At 41.7% G+C, this 19621-nt stretch overlaps 1 protein-coding gene across 1 annotated transcript in view; it reads right to left on the bottom strand.

Annotated features, from left to right (window-relative positions):
* Positions 1–19621, bottom strand: part of SLC6A19 (solute carrier family 6 member 19) — an 82960-nt gene that overhangs the window by 44124 nt on the left and 19215 nt on the right. The window contains exons 3-6 of the mRNA XM_045007053.1: positions 10621–10758; positions 3342–3523; positions 2076–2186; positions 912–1024 (exon numbers count right to left, since the gene is read on the bottom strand). Of these exons, the coding sequence (XP_044862988.1) occupies positions 912–1024; positions 2076–2186; positions 3342–3523; positions 10621–10758 (544 nt within the window). The remainder of the gene's footprint in view (positions 1–911; positions 1025–2075; positions 2187–3341; positions 3524–10620; positions 10759–19621) is intronic.

The following is a 19621-nucleotide window of genomic DNA, read 5'->3' as shown; positions in this document are numbered from 1 at the left end:
ATCAGCCGGGAAGTATGGCCAGTGGTCTGTGATGGGATGGGATCTGAGTTACTACAGAGAATTCTTTCCTGGGTGCTGGCTGGTGAGTCTTGCCCACATGCTCAGGGTTTAACTGATCGCCATATTTGGGGTCGGGAAGGAATTTTCCTCTGCAATTTTCACTCCATGCATCTGAAGAAGTATGTTTTTTACCCACAAAAGCTTATGCCAAAATATATGTTAGTCTTTAAGGTGCCACCGGACTCCTTGTTGTTATTGTCCAGTATGTGTGGAGAAAACCCAGGTATAGTATGTGAAATGCCATGAACTGCCCAAAGATGGAATTTCTTTGGAATTGTCCTATTTAGGGATCAGGGATTACCCAGCTGCAGACTTGATTTGGATTCTGCTCCTTAAATTTACAGAGTTGTTGAGCCCTACAGAGGCTCTGGCTATCTATCCAGGAGCCTTTTGACTCTACACTGCTTCTGAACCCCATGACATGATGAGTTCTGGAAAAAACAAGTTCCCACAGACTGGCCTATTTTGCCATTTCCTCCCCTGCTTTATAGCTTTGCTCCAAAGGGTGAGGGAGGGAAACGGGGAGGAGACATTCAGTATGTAGTGACTTACATCATACAGCTTTATTATGCTGAATTCATTAGTATTATAGTGCATTGGTGTGCTCTGCTAGGATATGAGAAAAGAACAAGTGCTTTCAAAGGATGCAGTGAAAAGGGTGTTGAAGTTGTACTCTTTTATCCCTCCAAAGAAGATGTACTGGGTCTGAGTCTGAGTCTCCTCAACTTTTGGAGCTGAGAACTATCCAGCCCTAAATAATTATGCAATTAAAGGGCAGAATCTAACTGCAACACTTTATCTCAAATAATGAAATACTGATATCAAATTGTATTTTTGTGCTTGCTACTTACTGAATGGAATTGTAACTAGAGAAGGAGATGAGGCCTCCGAAGGCAAGGGAGAAAGAGTAGAACACCTGGGCTCCAGCATCCAGCCATGTGACTGGGTTAGCCAATTCAGTAACCTGAGGTATAAGACAAAAAGCTTCATGAATGTATAATATGACATCTTATGTTGTATAATATTACAGCTTATGCTGAATCTTGAACAAGATCATTGGAGATGATGGTACATAGTTAATTCTCACTCTTAAAACATGGACAGGAAACAAAATGAGTGCTTTTATAAACTTCTTTTCTTTGTGTTTCTTATGTGTTAAAATTAAATATAAGTAGTTTTTTAAACAAATATATAAAAAGACAAGATTATGCAAATAATTGTCTTCCTTTAGGTGACAGTAGGTTCCTTATCTCTTTCCTCCAAAAAGTGTTTAAGTTGTACCACTTAACACTGATTGATCAACAGATAAACCCTGATATCTTGGCTTCCCATGGCAGCTGAACACTTCTTTCAGTGAGAAACTGTTCTGAAAATAAACCATTTTAATACAGATATCTGGTCAGAAAATTCCAAGATAGGACTATAATCCCATTCTAAATCCACCATTTATGTTTCAAACTCAGGCTGAGTGCTTTCTACTGGTAGAGTATGGAAGCATTCTAGAAGCAGAATGTAGTAGGAGGTGAGAAAACAGTTCACATTGTTCTGGAATGATCCCTCTGGCCCATTCAGGAGTTCAACAACATAATTTGAGGGGAGCATGTATTCTTTCATGGCTGAAAGAATAATCAGCATGATATGGTGATAGGTTTGAGACCCTAATCACCACTACAACAGAAGACCCAAATGGCTAGCATGCAATTATTAACAATTTCCTAATGTGTTCCACTGGGAGCTGCAAGCAGCTCTACCTGCGGACGCTCAGATAAACAAAGCGTCTTGCAGCCTGCCAGGGGCTTACCCTGAACAAACCGCAAACCAAGTTTGGGAACCACTGCTCTAATGCAAAGAAGGGCTCCACCATCCAACTCAAGCCTTAAGGAAATGGCTTGTAGGATGCCTGAAGGATAGTCAGAATACATACTGATGGAAGGGGTTTATTTTCTACTTTTCCTTAATGATACAGATATCTACTTAATGGCCTCATTCACAGACAAAAGAATCCAATCACTTACATTGGGAGTGAATAGATATACAATTCCATTGACTGATCCTTTCAATGTCAAGCCACGGATCAGGAAAATGGTAAGCACAACATAAGGAAGAGTTGATGTTACATACACTGCCTGGAGAAGGAACATATAAATATTTAAAAGTATGACATAAATACTGTTTCATGAAAAATAAAGAAATGAGAGGAGAAAACAATTAAATGTGAAACAACAGCTAAACAATAGAAAAGAGTGTCAAACTGGTCATGATTAACATACTGTTGGAACGCTTGTGTTTGACAAATGCAGTACACAAGTATATTTTGAGTTATTAATATATATATATATATATTGAGTCAGTGCTCAATTTAAGGCAAGTTGTAACTCTTCAGCATTCAATTCATGACTGCTAACTATGAAAAAAAAATCTACAACCTGTTGTCTGATTATTACTGTTGCTATTACAAAAATTTGGGAGCTGCTGAATGCTCAACATTTTTAAAAATAAGGGTATTTATTTAAGTGCTTAACTATGCACTTAGGCCTGGTCTACACTGCGGGGGGGGTTTGATATAAGGTATGCAACTTCAGCTACGCGAATAGCATAGCTGAAGTCGAAGTACCTTAGTTCGAATTACTTACCCATCCTCACGGCACGGGATCGACGTCCGTGGCTCCCCCATCGACTCCGCCACCGCCGTTCGCGGTGGTGGAGTTCCGGAGTCGACGGGAGCGCGTTCGGAGTTCGATATATCGCGTCTAGATGAGACGCGATATATCGAACTCCGAGAAATCGATTGCTACCCGCCGATATGGTGGGTAGTGAAGACGTACCCTTAGGAACCTAACTTTAGGTACCGGTACTCATTTTTGAAAACCTTGGATTTGGTATTTAGATAGTAAGTATTGAGGGATGAGCACAAATCCCAATAAGGATAGACACACATGATTTGAGAATGGTCATACCAAAAAGATCAGTCTATTGGATCATTCATTAAGACATCTTAAAGGTAAGTAAGATACAGAATGAGAGAAAGGCTTGTTGAGATCATGGAGCTGGATCCTACTGAATCCACACATACATTGAATCCCCATTCATCCTGATTCCCTGTTCAAAAAGATTACTGAGATATGACATTTTTTTAAAAATTGATATTGGCAATAGGATTACTTTTGCTTATGAAATATGTAGCTTTTATAATATGACTAGTTTCACATATCCTCCTGTATAAATAGGGAATCACAATAGAATTTGTATATCTCACTCTCATATAAAACAAAATGTAGTACCTTTCCTGTTGTTTCAATGCCTCTGATTGTGCACACATACAGTACTCCCCAGGCACATGTTAAACACAGTAAAAGCCACCACTGTATGGTGCCTGAATCATCAATGGAAGTGGAAATATTTAAAGTTTCTCTATACCAGAAATAATCTACAGGAGAACTCTTGGCACACTCTTCTACATAACCTGTAACCATAAAAAGATGGTCATTCAGTAAATTTATTATAGATATGTAAAATAATTATAAACCAATTCTATCCTAAATTACAGAACTATAATCCCACTGAAATTTGTTTGGTAAGTCTCAGAACCTCTTAGTACCTGGTTTCATGGGAAACTGATAGCTTCTTACAGAAGGAGGCCAGCCTAATGGCAATTCTCATGGAGAATTTGTTGTTTTATTAAACCCACCCTATATATGAAATCTGTGAAGCTGAACGGGAGGAAGACTCTTGTATATGAGTTTCCTTTCCCATCTTTTATTGACTAGCTATGAGGGAGTTATGGTGGCTTGTGAAGAATAAAATGGGGAGGGAAGTTATGAAAACAGGTACAATTTCTACAGTATGTATTTTGGCTTTTTTTTCTCCCCAAGTAAAAGAGATGTATGTGTGGGTGTTCTTCAGGGAGAGCTTCCCTCTCCAAACTCAATTTAAAAAAAAAATCTTTGGGCCTTCCATTGTTTTTATCTTGCAAGAGATCTTGTCTGAGAATTCCCTTCTGGAATGTCCTTGAAGCAAGAGTCCCTATTGCCATTAATTGTCCTCTTTCTTATAATATAAAGGGCACAATTCTAGAGTTGGAGCAATATACAGGTGGATCTACTGGTTGTTGATCTCTCTGCATGAACAGGTACGTTTGGCTAAATGTTAATGTATACATCTAGGAACTAAGAAAATAGTGATATGATAGGGGGACTCTATCCTGGGAAGTAGTGACTCTGATAAAGATTTGGGGGTCATGGTGGATAATCAGCTGAACATGAGCTCCCAGTGCAACACTGTGGCCAGAAAGATTAATGCAATCCTTGGACGCAAACACAGGGGAATCCTGAGGAGGAGTAGAGAGGTTTGTATTTGTATTTGGCACTGGTGCATCAGCTGCTGGAATATTGTGTCCAGTTTTGGTGTCCACAGTTCAAGAATGATGTTGAGAAAGGTTCAGGGAATGATTAAAGGATTAGAAAATATGCTTTATAGTCATAGACTGAAGGAGCTCAAGATTTAGCTTAATAAAGAGAATAAAGGGTGACGATTACAGTCTATAAGCATCTATTTGGGGAAAAATATTTAATAATGGGCTCTTCTGTCTAGCAGAGAAAGGTATAATACGATCCAATGGCAGGAAATTGAAGCTAGACAAATTCAGACCGGAAATAAGGCATACATTTTTAATGGTTAGAGTAATTAATCATTGGAACAATTTAGCAATGGTTGTGGTGGATTCTCTCTCATGGAACATTTTAAAATCAAGATTAAATGTTTTTCTAAAACAGACGCTCTAGATTAATGTAATGGACAATCAGGAAGTTACAGGAGCCGAAAGTCACTGTGGATGGACAACACATACTGGAGCAGAAAGGCAGCACTTTGCTTCCACTTCAGGTTCAACTGCCACTTAAAATCCTTCAGCAAACAGAAAAGCTGCAGGAGCAACTGCAGGAGATCTGGGCCAATAGCAACATACCCACCAAGTCCAGCAACAGCTGTTGGAGGATGAGTTAAAATGGAAGATGAAGAAAGAAGAGAAAGAGGCTGCTAAAGAAGCAACTTGGGAGTCTGAAGATGGCGAAGCAACTCAAGACCTCCCAGCTTCAGGAAGAGCTGAATAAGCTCACCAATAAACTGAAGCATAAGCATAAGCAGCTACAGTTGGAGAAGGAAGCTTTTTACAATGATAGCAGGACCAAAATCAACTGAGCTTCAACAAAAGACAGATGGCGAGCTGAAACCTCTGCAACTCCACAATCAGAAACTGCTACAGCTATATCATCTCACTCTGGTGAGATGCTCCACCGGAGCCGCGGGACCAGCGGACCCTCCGCAGGCACGTCTGCGGGAGGTCCACCGGAGCCGCGGGACCAGCGGACCCTCCGCAGGCACGTCTGCGGGAGGTCCACCGGAGCCGCGGGACCAGCGGACCCTCCGCAGGCACGTCTGCGGGAGGTCCACCGGAGCCATGGGACCAGCGGACCCTCCGCAGGCATGCCTGTGGGAGGTCCACCGGAGCCGCCTGCTGTCCTCTCGGCAAAATGCCGCCCCCAAAATGGCGTGCTGGGGTCTGGAGCCGGCCCTGCCTCTCCCCCAATCTTAGTGTCATCCGCAAACTTACTGAGGGTGCAATCCATCCCATCATCCAGATCATTAATGAAGATGTTGAACAAAACTGTTCCCAGGACTGATCCATGGGGCACTCCACTTGGTCCTGGCTGCCAACTAGACATCAAGCTGTTGATCATTGAGACCAATAATCTAGCCAGCTTTCTATCCACCTTATAGTCCATTCATCCAATCCATACTTCTATAGCTTGTTGGCAAGACTACTGTGGGAGACCATTATCAAAAGCTTTGGAAACGTCAAGTTATATCACATCCACTGCTTTTCCCATATCCACAAAGCCAGTTATCTCATCATAGTGGGTGATCAGGCATGACTTGCCCTTGGTGAATCCATGTTGACTGTTCCTGATCATCTTCCTCTCCTCCAAGTGCTTCAAAATGGACTCCTTAAGGACCTACTCTATGATTTTTTCAGGGACTGAGGTAAGGCTGACCGGATTCTCCTTCTTCCCTTTTTAAAAGATGGGCCTATATTTGACTTTTTCCAGTCGTGCGGGACTTCCCCCAATCACCACGAGTTTTCAAAGATAATGGCCAATGGCTCTGCGATCACATCAGCCTCCCTCAGATGCATTGCATCCAGCCCCATGGACTTGGGCATGTGCAGCTTTTCTAAATAGTCCTTAACCTGTTCTTTCACCACTGAGGGCTACTCACCTCCTTCCCATACTGTGCTGCCCAGTGCAGCAGTTTGGGAGCTGACCTTGTCTGTGAAGACAGAGGCAAAAAAACATTGAGTACTTCAGCTTTTTCCACCTCATCTGTCACTAGGTTGCCTGCCCCATTCAGTAAAGGTCCCACACTTTCCCTGACCACCTTCTTTTTGCTACCATACCTGTAGAAACTCTTCTTGTTACCCTTCATATTCCTTGCTAGCTGCAACTTCAATTGTGATTTGGACTTCCTGATTACACCCCTGCATGCTCAAGCAATATTTTTATACTCATCCCTAGTCATCTGTCCAAGTTTCTGCATCTTGTAAGCTTCCATTTTGTGTCTAAGCTCACTGAAGATTTCTCTGGTCACCTGTCATATTTGCTGTTCTTTCTGCACATTGGGATGGTTTGTTCCTGCACCCTCAATAAGGCTTCTTTAAAATACAGCCAGCTCTCCTGGACTCCTTTCCCCCTCATATTACCCTCCCAGGGGATCCTGCCCATCAGTTCCCTGAGGGAGTCAAAGTCTGCTTTTCTGAAGTCCAGAGTCCGTATTCTGCTGCTCTCTTTTCTTCCTTTTATCAGGATCCTGAACTCAACCATCTCATGGTCACTGCTGCCCAGGCTGCGACTCACTTCTACTTCCCCTACCAATTCTTCCCTGTTTGTGAGCAGCAGGTCAAGAGGAGCACGGCCCCTAGTTGGTTCCTCCAGCACTTGTACCAGGAAGTTGTCCCCAACACTCTCCAAAAACTTCCTGCATTGTCTGTGCATTGCTGTATTACTCTTCCAGCAGATGTCAGTGTGATTGAAGTCCCCCATTAGAACCAGGGCCTGTGATCTGGAAACTTCAGTTAGTTGTCCGAAGAAAGCCTCGTCTACCTCATCCTTCTGATCCAGTGTTCTATAGCACACGCCCACCACGACATCACCCTCATCCCTAGGACAATGCATCGCATACCTTCCGGTCAACGGGGTCTCCTTCTGATCATGGCACACCTCAGTGCACTACAGGACCAAAATGTGGATACCTTTGAAGGAACTAGAGAAAAAACTGTTCTCAAGAGACTGTACCCTGGCCCAAGCCATGAAACAAAAGCAAGAGTTAGCTGGCCTGATGATAAAAGCAAGTGACAGGTAATGACAGCACTTGCTGTTATTGAAGAATCTGTGGAAGCCCCATGAAAAATCTTTCAACAGTCCCATGGTATCAAGACCCAAGGTAAGAGAACTGAACTCCTAGAGGGTGAGAAGGCAGCCCTTAAGAGGGGATTGAGTCCCAGGAAATGTCAGACAACAGAGGACAGATGGGGTGAGGTAGTGCCTCAAACCCTTGAAAGGGGAAGCTGCCAGGCTGGTGAGGAAGAAAGTCATCCCCAGAAAGGAGCTGAAGTACAAGAGGAAGGACTGAGACAGAGATTTTGGAAACAGCAGTACAAGACCCTAATCAAAGTGGAGCTAAAAAGAAGTCTATCTTAAAGCCGTCTAAAAAGAAGTCTAATTTAAAGGTAAACTGGGATCCTTCAAGGGAGGAGAGTAAAAGTGATTCTCCAATGGATAACATCACACATGAAGTGATGTGGATCCAAGAGACTCAGAAATGGGCTAAGCTGTTACTGAAGGCTGTAGGAAAAAAGATTAGATTGGTAATAATGAGAAACCCCAAGGGAGAATTAGGCTCGATGTAAGACAACCTTAACTCCAAAGGATGTGCCTGAAAATGTATCCTGGAAGGCTTTGTCTGAGAAGATCAAGAAGAAGCCTGACTCAGGTTTGCCAATGGTCAGAGACTAATGCTGTTAATTATCTCTGGCAATACAAAATGTACAACTTGTTTTGAATTATGATGTACCAAAGACTATAGGGGAGTTTGTTTGCCAAACAACCAACATAGGACTTTGTGAATATGACTTGCAATATTGTTGTACTTCAGTGATGAGAATAGAAGAATGGTTAAACGATTTGCAGACTTCCTTGAGGCAGTCAAACAAGAAAAACAAGAAGGACCTCCCTGGCTGGAAGAAATGATTGAGAGGTGACCTATGTCAGCAGTCCTGGAGAAGGTGCTTAATGGTTGAGCCCATTTAGACATATGCAAATACTTAACCTTGCCTTGGGAAGGGCAATGTTCATTTTTTAAAATGGGGGGGAAGGGGAATACATCACAGGGTAGCTGGTCCCTAGGGGGCTGGGGGTCAGGCACCCAGCTTACCTGTGACAGGATCTGCTAAGGAGAGTGACCCAACCCAGATCCACCTGCAGCTAGTTAATTGCTGAAGTAGCTGGGAAGCAGTTAATTTGGTAAGAAATATTTGGGTCTAATAAAGGCTCATGAGGGCTTAGTCAAGAAGCCAGGACAGCAGAAGCTCCTGAGGTGAGAGACTTCTCAGGGGAGCTGGTTAGGAAGCTATTCCAAGTGATGTCTACCTGGAGAGCAGAGGCTTATGGAGAGAGGAACAGGCAAGGGATAGGAACAGCCCCAGAGAACAAACTGAGTGTGGCACCTCCTTGGGAGCTACCAATGACTTGCTCAACAAAGGAGAAAGAGTGGAAGCCAGCTGAAAACCCAGCAGAGACCCAAGCTTCAGGCAGGAAATTCATCCTGAGAGTGCTCTATGGCTAGAAAGGCAAGACATAAGATTGATTAAACCAGAGGTGAAGAGTTCCCAGTGGAGCAGCTGACTGAAGCTTTCATTTATGTTTTCCTTTTTCCGTTACAATAAATGAGACCATCAGAAGAGGTTGCTCCTTAATACTTAATAAAAAAAAAAGGCCTGGTTGATCTTATACCCAGATGGGGAGAAACTGAGGCAAGGTCTCACCTGCGACACCATGCCTGCCTGCAAGGGGGGTGCTTCCACCTCTGTACTACTTCATACATTCATGATCAGTGTTCATCAGACATTAGTCTTTCCATGTTGTAGGGCAATATTTAAGCATTTGTTTGTTGATTCAAGGCAATCTGTTCTGAGATCAACACCCAGAATCGGATCTTTTATAATTGTCTAACCTAAATATCATTCTGGTCTGGACTATCAGAATATGCAGCTCTTTTATATTTGTGCCTCATACATTTTGTCATTAGTAGTTACTATTTTCTGAAATAGTGCAGTTGAAAAGTTATATCTAACATGTCTCACCTCACTTAGATGTATTTATATGTCACAAAATGTTACAGCCTCATCTCATATTTTAGATAAATAATTTCCAACCTGTTCTCTTATCTGACACAGACTGGAATGTTCAAAGCTTCCTAAAGGTTTTAGATGATCATTTCCCATTTGAAAACTCCTAGGTACCTTTGAAAATCTCAGACACAGTGTTAAAAGTTATTAAAAGAAAGCTATCAATTTCACTTGTGATAGAAATCTGAAGTTTCAAAGATGATGCTTAATTAATTTAATATGTTTCTGAGTTTGTTTATACTGAGTGGAGCTCTTTATAACTTTAAAATTTGATTGTGCTAGTGTGAGGGAAATGGGTACACTCTATCTTTACAGACCATGAAACATACAAAAGCATTATTGAACTGTATCTTTTTTAACCTATCAAGATTTTTTTATGGTGCCAATAATCTACAAAGTGCTCCTGAATGCTAATATTTGCACTGGATCTTGTACTTTTGCAAATACGTGTATTTTCCTATCAACGGTATCAACTCTCTCTTAGTGGCGCCAGTTCTAAAGAGGTTACAGTGTGTCAGTTATTTCATCTAAAGGCTGAAATTTAAGCCAGAGGGATAGCTCAGTGGTTTGCGCATTGGCCTGCTAAACCCAGGGTTGTGAATTCAATCCTTGAGGGGGCTATTTAGGGATGTGAAGCAAAAATCTGTCTGGAGATGGGCCCTGCTTTGAGCAGGGGGTTGTCCTACATAATCTCCTGAGGTCCCTTCCAACCCTGATAGTCTATTCTATAATAACTCCACAACACAGATTTTGTGTATAGTGAATACTCTTCTGCAAAACTGAAGTATTAAAATATCAAAATGCTCCATGATAAAGTAGAGAGACTGGGTGGGTGAGTTAGTATATTTTATTGGACCAACTTCTGATGGTAAGAGAGACAAGCTTGTCCCTCTCACCAAGAGAAGTTGATCCAATAAAAGATATTACCTCACACCTACCTTGTCTCTCTAACATCCTGGGACCAACATGGCTGCAACTACACTTCATACAACCCTGACATAGTTGGTATGATATGTTATTTTTATACAAAAAAGTTCTTATTGAATTAATTGCTAATGACAAAAAGTGCTTTGCAAATTAAAATACTATTTCATAATCTGTACCAGTTCTGTTAGCATTGAGTGGGCAGTCACTCCAAGGCAATGGCTCCTGGAAAGAGTTGAAGAAATACCACATCACCCAGGCAATGATAGTGTTATAGTATAAACCCACCAGGAAGGATACAAGCATTGCTGCTATACCTGAAGAAAAAGGAGAAAGATTATAATATGCAGCTTTTAGTTGTTTTTAAAGGAATGTTAAAATATATCGACAAAAATATAAGACATTATAAAGCTAAGCCACCAGACTGATCTCAGTCAACTATGTGAATGCTGTGAAAATTTGTATCTTGACAATGTAAATTAATAGGTTTTTTTAATGGAGATAGATGAGCACAACAATTCTTGTATTCTAGACACAAAGTAACACATATTATACATACAACCTCTCCATATAAACAACATTAGGGTTACAAAGGCAACTATAAATTTGGCATTCCCTAACTTTTGAATGCTTGACTTTATAATCTTAACATTCTTTTAACATAAACTTAGGGTTTTCTAAATGTAATTTTCTAACAAGCAAACAAAAACCAAATTCCATTATTTTTTAATCATATTTATCACACATGGGTAATCAGCAGATTTGGGACATTTAGATGGACAGCACAGTCTTCTGCCACTCAACCTAATGGAGAACTTTTAGCAGAATTAGGCCGTTATCCTCTATGCGGCCAGCTAGTAGGGGAGAGGTGAGATACTCATTTAGGTTTATAGGTATTTGCTAGACAGCAGAAGAATGTTGAGACTTGGGTATCCTGGGTTTAGTTACATGTTCTGGAGGAGCATATGCTCTTATGGTTATAAATCTTCTGTCCCTGTCCCCAAGTTGCTTCCTACCTTCCTCTGCTGTTATACCATTCCCAACCTAGTCTATTTGCTTATGTCCCTATCTTCCCCTCTGCTCCTCACCACCTCTGAATTTGAGTCCAAGAACATACGTCTCCTCCTTCATGGTGCCTGGCATCAGCAGGGAGAGCACTGAGATCAAGGGAAGAGTGAACATAAGAATGGCCATACTGGGTCAAACCAAAGGTCCATCAATCCCAGTATCCTGTCCTCTGACAGTGGCCAATGGCAGGTGCCCCAAAGGGAATAAACAGACAGGTTATCATCAAGTGATCCATGCCCTGTCACCTAATCCCAGCTTCTGGCAAACAGAGGCTACAGATACCATTCCTGCCCATCCTGGCTAATAGCCATTGATGGATCTATCTTCCATGAATCTATCTAGCTCCCTTTTGAACCCTGTTATAGTTTTGGCCTTCACAACACCCTCTGGCAAGGAGTTCCAGAGGTTGACAGTGCATTACGTGAAAAAATACTTTCTTCTGTTTGTTTTAAATCTGCTACCTATTCATTTCATTTGGTGGCCCCTTGTTCTTGTATTATGAGAAGGAGTAAATAACACTTCGTTATTTACTTTCTCTATACCACTCCTGATTTTATAGACCTCTATCATATCCCCCCTTTGTTGCCTCTTTTCCAAGCTGAAAAGTCCCAGTCTTATTAATATCTCCTCATATGGAAGCCGTTCTATACCGCTAATCATTTTTGTTGCCCTTTTCTGAACCTTTTCCAATTCCAATATATCTTTTTTGAGATGGGGGAACCACATCTGCATGCAGTACAGGACTCTGCATAATTTGTCTAGGTCCCTCTGTATCTAGAAAATGGCAGCATTGTAAGTTGCATTTTCACCAAACACTTGTCTAACCCTCTTTATCACCCAAAGATAATTAAGGAGTAGATTGTGATTCAGACTATATACCCATTCAGGGGAGTAATCCCCAGCTCACACTCACTCTTGGGCCATCTGGACATAAGAACATAAGAACGGCCGTAACGGGTCAGACCAAAGGTCCATCTAGCCCAGTATCTGTCTACTGACAGTGGCCAATGCAAGGTGCCCCAGAAGGAGTGAACCTAACAGGCAATGATCAAGTGATCTCTCTCCTGCCATCCATCTCCATCCTCTGACAGAGGCTAGGGACACCATTCCTTACCCATCCTGGCTAATAGCCATTTATGGACTTAACCACCATGAATTTATCCAGTTCCCTTTTAAACATTGTTATAGTCCTAGCCTTCACAACCTCCTCAGGTAAGGAGTTCCACAAGTTGACTGTGCGCTGCGTGAAGAAGAACTTCCTTTTATTTGTTTTAAACCTGCTGCCTATTAATTTCATTTGGTGTCCCCTAGTTCTTGTATTATGGGAATAAGTAAATAACTTTTCCTTATCCACTTTCTCAACATCACTCATGATTTTATATACCTCTATCATATCCCCCCTTAGTCTCCTCTTTTCCAAGCTGAAGAGTCCTAACCTCTTTAATCTTTCCTCATATGGGACCCTCTCCAAACCCCTAATCATTTTAGTTGCCCTTTTCTGAACCTTTTCTAGTGCTAGAATATCTTTTTTGAGGTGAGGAGACCACATCTGTACACAGTATTCGAGATGTGGGCGTACCATGGATTTATATAATGGCAATAATATATTCTCAGTCTTATTCTTTATCCCCTTTTTAATGATTCCTAACATCCTGTTTGCTTTTTTGACCGCCTCTGCACACTGCGTGGACATCTTCAGAGAACTATCCACAATGACTCCAACATCTTTTTCCTGACTCGTTGTAGCTAAATTAGCCCCCATCATATTGTATGTATAGTTGGGGTTATTTTTTCCAATGTGCATTACTTTACATTTATCCACATTAAATTTCATTTGCCATTTTGTTTACCAATCACTTAGTTTTGTGAGATCTTTTTGAAGTTCTTCACAATCTGCTTTGGTCTTAACTTTCTTGAGTAGTTTAGTATCATCTGCAAACTTGGCCACCTCACTGTTTACCCCTTTCTCCAGATCATTTATGAATAAATTGAATAGGATTGGTCCGAGGACTGATCCTTGGGGAACACCACTAGTTCTGAGAATTTACCATTAATTCCTACCCTTTGTTCCCTGTCCTTTAACAAGTTCTCAATCCATGAAAGGACCTTCCCTTTTATCCTATGACAGCTTAATTTACGTAAGAGCCTTTGGTGAGGGACCTTGTCAAAGGCTTTCTGGAAATCTAAGTACACTATGTCCACCGGATCCCCCTTGTCCACATGTTTGTTGACCCCTTCAAAGAACTCTAATAGATTAGTAAGACATGATTTCCCTTTACAGAAACCATGTTGACTATTGCTCAACAGTTTATGTTTTTCTATGTGTCTGACAATTTTATTCTTAACTATTGTTTCGACTAATTTGCCTGGTACCGACGTTAGACTTCCCGGTCTGTAATTGCCGGGATCACCCCTAGAGCCCTTTTTAAATATTGGCGTTACATTAGCTAACTCCAGTCATTGGGTACAGAAGCCGATTTAAAGGACAGGTTACAAACCTTAGTTAATAGTTCCGCAACTTCACATTTGAGTTCTTTCAGAACTCTTGGGTGAATGCCATCGGGTCCCGGTGACTTGTTAATGTTGAGTTTATCAATTAATTCCAAAACCTCCTCTAGTGACACTTCAATCTGTGACAGTGCCTCAGATTTGTCACCTACAAAAGCCGGCTCAGGTTTGGGAATCTCCCTAACATCCTCAGCCGTGAAGACTGAAGCAAAGAATCCATTTAGTTTCTCCGCAATGACTATATTGTCTTTAAGCGCTCCTTTTGTATTTCGATCGTCAAGGGGCCCCACTGGTTGTTTAGCAGGCTTCCTGCTTCTGATGTACTTAAAAAACATTTTGTTATTACCTTTGGAGTTTTTGGCTAGCCTTTCTTCAAACTCCTCTTTGGCTTTTCTTATTACACTCTTGCACTTAAGTTGGCAGTGTTTGTGCTCCTTTCTATTTGCCTCACTAGGATTTGACTTCCACTTTTTAAAGGACCTTGGGTATAGGTGAGTAGTAGTAGCAAAGTTATTTCCTTGTTTATTCTCTGCCCTAGAGTAGGTGAGCCGTGACTGGGTGGGAAATGGACAGAGTGGTTGGAGCCTGGGTTCTGACACCCACCTTGCTGGTAAGAGTAGCTGAGCCAGTGCAGATGTGGTTAGATGTTGATAGATGTTTGGCTGCGTGTATATGTTCCCTCTGTGTGCTGCCCCAACCCTATGCAGACAGCAGGCATGGCAGACCTCAAGCAAACCACCCAATGACTACAAGATATGGTAAGGGATGAAGGCATCCAGTCAGGTTTATTGTCAATGAAGCGTGGTACTAGTATCCTGTGGACTCTATTGGACCACTAATAAATGTATGCTCATAACAATGGACCAGCTCAGTGAATGGCGGGACTTTCCATTCCTCCCTAGGCCAGACAAAGATACTCCCTCTGAGATACATCTTTATATCCTGACAAACAAGTTACGTGCTTCCTCTGACATAGCTAGTTATTGCTCCCTGATGTGGCTAGTTATCACCCATTACCTTGTACATGTTGATTCAATCAAAACATCTCTATTACGTATTGTCATCCTGACTTTATCTTTTAGAAGATTTCAGTGTGGTCCCCGTTATCCTTGGGGAATGTTTTTGTATCAGCCTTAGGAATGTGCATTTCTGCAATATTAGCCCTGTTCTTGCCAGATTCTGTGAGCAGGTCCTGCCTCATACCAGGCCTCTAATACAAGGGTTTATGTCTAAGGCTCTCTTCCTACTACAGCAGAATGGGGTAGAAATTTAATGATGATATGCAGGCTAGCAATAATTTTTCTACACCCTCCTCTGGGAGCAAGGAGGAAGCAGGAGAGAAAAATTCCAAGGTATCTCTGAGTCACAATACCTCCTGAAGCTACTCCCGGAGTAAGGCAGTTTATGCACCACCACTGGTTTAGGTCTAAAGATTTTGCCTGAAAACAAAAATCTAGCCCTACACATTGAAAACATAGGGCCAGATTCTGATAATCTTACTCATATTGACTAATACCTTACTCCACAAGTGGGCTCACTGACTTCAAACTAAAGTAAGAGAACCATTTGGCATTAAGGAAATTACAGAAATTTTTAAACTAAAATCATAACTTTTAATAGGATTTGAACTCAGTACTTTGTATATAAAACAAATATTTTAAGTAACTAAACTGAAATGATTTTTGTTAATATCCATTGGAATGTCAAGATCCAGTGTTTAATGCATGCTGGGCATATGCAGCTTTAGAATACATTCTTCCCTTGGTGAGCATACAACTCTCATTAGCAGAGATGTATCTCTGCAATAGTTTAGAAGGAAAATTTTGTACTCCACTTAGCTATACTGACTGCATTTTTACAAAAATTAAAGATATGATATTGAAGTTACTTTAGTGACTGTGGTGTGTCCCATACTGATAGCCCTGAGAACTAAAAGCCTCTTCCTGGAGAACATGTACAGCATGGATAACAGCAGTAGTACAAGTTTCCTCACCAATGTGTCTTATCAATATTTTTGACAGTTTCTGGGCTAAACAAATAATTCTAACTCCATGAATTCAATCTTTGGCTTTTCGTGAGACTACCAGCATGGGTGCAGAATAGTCCAATTATGAGTGTGTATTTTGTTGCTCCACTGGTATCCACATTGACACCACAGAATTATTAGGTCATCAGATAGCTGCCAGATAGTAATTAGTGACACTTGATCACTACTGGCCTGGGCTAGATTCAAACCAGTTACCTACAGATAAAAGGCTTCTCTGTATTTATTACCCAGCCTTGAAGCTGGGAATATCATTACAACGTTATTTATTATGTAAAAAGTCACCATCTATAAAGTGTGAAGATTTACCTGTGGATTGTATCTCACTGTAAACACACACTACTAGTGAGAAATTAGCATACTAATGCACTCATAAAAAGTAACATATGTCGCTAAATCTTCAGATTGTTGTAGAAGGTTTGCATTTGCAGTCCTTTTGTTCATGGCAGGTTTTGAGCGAGACTATTTAGCCACTGTCCTGAGCAATGGGTGGTGCATAAGCTGCACCATCCAAGGAGTCATTGTGCATAACAGATACCTTTCTGGGACATAGAAATTTGCTGCCAATATAGGCTAACACCAAATTATGATAGCCCTGCACTGGCTTAGATGAGAAGCAGGAGGGCAAAACTCTTGTACACCCAGACCCAAGTGCCTGGTAGCATGCACAGAGATCTTACATCCCTGTGCATGGTCCAAGTCACAATGTAGCCTTTTATTTAAAAAAGTTAGGAACTCTCTGAAGACATCCAGAATATTCTCAATGAGAATTAGGCCCTATATTTTTAATGCTTTTTGACTGCACTCTTTAGAGGACGTCTCTTGCAGGAAGTTTACCAAGATATATCTGTTGAAGCAGATTGCTTTCCTTTTCATTAGTTCCAATGAACAAGAAATGTTGAAATTGTAGACCCAGCACCTAAAATGACTTCTTGTTTTAAATTTGTGACCAGTTAGGGAGTTTGTCCTGCTAGGGTATTAGCTTGGCTTTCAATGAAAGTTTTTTTCTGGGTCATTAGGGCAAGTGTGGGATGGCTGTAGGATTGAGATGACTGGGACTGACATTTGTGTTGTGATTGCTGGAGTATGTTGACATTCTCACCGATTATGGAATGGGAAATGTACAGAATAATAAAAATATGCACTTCTAGGAGGATTTGGAAAATATTAATTGTAGCTCTTTACCAACTCTGCAGTTCTGCCTGTTTACCACCAATAGGGACTGCTATTAGGGGGCTATGACTTTAAACAGGGAGTCTCCTCAGCCATTTTGCCCCTGCAACTGCACAAACTCTGCCTTTAACCAGGGTCAGCTGGGCCTCAGCACCTGGGCTGAGATCATACCTTCACACTTCTGGGTCGATTTGCTCAATATTGTCATGTTTGTGTTTTAATGGGATGAGTATAAAGTGGTGCTGACAGTGGATTAATGGTGCTGAGAGATTTAGATGGGGAGAAGGAGTAAGTTATGGTTAAAGTGGTTTCTCTTTTTGTGGTGAGAGGCCGGCAAAGGAAAAATTATTTAAAGAATCACCTGGTGAGTGTGTGCCTATGGGCTAGTCTCTGTGGCAGGCAGACTGATTATAGGTAACAGTAGGATTAGAAATGTGAGCAGTTTGTGGTGTGAGAGCCATTCTTTTTGAGGGTGAGAGTGTGACAGTTGATAGGTGGTGGATTGAAAGGGTTTGTACTATTGTATGACCACCCCTTGGGGTTAGAGGACAGTCTTGAATTCTTCGCTCTGCCACTTCCAGGACAGTGGAAATGATAGGGATGCAGAGACTATGGGAGTTGGTGGAACTTTGATTTCCTTCTTCATCTAGCCACAGTAGAAGGGTGGCTAATGAGAGAAGAAAGACATAATTGGTACAGAAAAGGGGGGAATCCTGTTTTGAGAAGAACAGAACAGTAGGGTGTGGGAGGCCCTAAGGTGTGAGACAGCTAGTTGGTATGAATCAGTGGGTGAGTGGTTTAGAAAGGAGTTTGATTATGGCTTTGCATCCAGCTTTAGGGATCACTTTTTGGGAACTCAGCTGCATCCTTTCAATGGTCACTATTAAGTTGCCAAGAGGGTGATAGTGTTGCCATATGCAGGGAATATGGAGTCCAAAGGAGGTGGGAAAAAGAGGAGAAGGTGGTATGGCTGTGAGGGCTTGGGCTCTTTGATCCCTGAGGTGACTGACAAGGCTATAAAAATAAGACATTTGCAAGAAGGAAGGGTAAACCAGGAATGAGATGTTTAATCTTAGCAGTGGGTGAAACCAACAGAACTATTTATCAGGCAGTTGAGTTTTCATGAGACAAGGGTCATAATGATAAAACAGAGACTTGAGGAAACAAGGGCCTCATCACCTTTACTAGAGTTTTAGCTATTAATATTTATTGAGGTACTGGAAGCAGTGAGAGAACTTTGTGCCACCACCTGTGCTTTGGACTTGTGCCCTTCTGAGATGTTGAAGGTCAGGGGGAAGTACTGGGTCATTTTCTGGTGGAGACTAAAGACAGTAGCCTGCCAATTGCTTTGAAGGAGCATTAGTGCAGCCTCTTTCCAAGAGGCCAGCACTTGTTCATGACAATCAGTCCACTTCTTCCATTTTTCAGTAAGATTGTGCATAAGGCTATAGTAAGATCGCTCCTCACAGTATCTGGGTGTACTGGATCTCCTTACTCCTTGTCAGTCAGGGTACAGACCAAGTTTTGACACAGAGACTATATGGGTCATGCTGGTCAGTGAGCTTCTCCTGATGATGGATGAAGATCAGATGACCATGCTGGTATTATTAAGATCTCTCCAGTGCCTTCAATACCATTGATCACAAGGCATTATTCACTTGTCTACAGACCTTTTCAGAAATGAACAGGACTGCTCTTCAGGGGGTTCATTCTTTTCTCAGACATCTCACTGGGTAGTTGTGAGCAATTGCTCCTCTTCCTGAAGAGCTCTCAAATGTGGGTTGCCACAGGAAGCCCCTCTGCCACCCCTCCTGTTCAGTGTGTATACAAGGCTGCATGGAGGGGTAATAAGGAGGTATAAGGTGCAGTGATTTCATTATGCTGACCACATCCAATTGTATGTCTCTATCTCATCCAACACACAAGAAGCCATTCAGTGTCTCAGACAGTATTTAGCTGAGATTGGGGTATGGATGAGATCGAGCTGTCTGAAGTGAGGAGGGGGTTTGGGAGAAGCAGCTAGAAGAGATGGGAGAGGTAATATCAGACCCTCTGACAGAGAGAGTGTGTCCACCTTTAGTTATCATGGGTCACAGCTGAAAGGTAATTTTGGACACCCCCTCACCAGCTGCTGTTAGGGGATTACATTACAGGAATAACCAAGTCAGCTTTTTACCATTGACACATGGCCAGAAGGTTGCCACTTTCCCTTTCAGATGCAGACTGTGCCACTACCTATTCATTGGTCACCTCAAGATTAGACCATTGTAATGAGCTACACATGGGGCTACACCTTAAAACTGTTTGGAGATTGAAGCTAGTGCAGAATGCTGCAGTTCACTAAGTAGGGCATCTCATTGGGAACGCACCACCACAGTGCTCCAGGA

Source organism: Mauremys mutica, chromosome 2, assembly GCF_020497125.1.
Source record: "Mauremys mutica isolate MM-2020 ecotype Southern chromosome 2, ASM2049712v1, whole genome shotgun sequence".
In the NCBI taxonomy this organism is placed as follows: domain Eukaryota; kingdom Metazoa; phylum Chordata; order Testudines; family Geoemydidae; genus Mauremys; species Mauremys mutica.
This window is presented reverse-complemented; position numbering and strand designations above follow the sequence as displayed.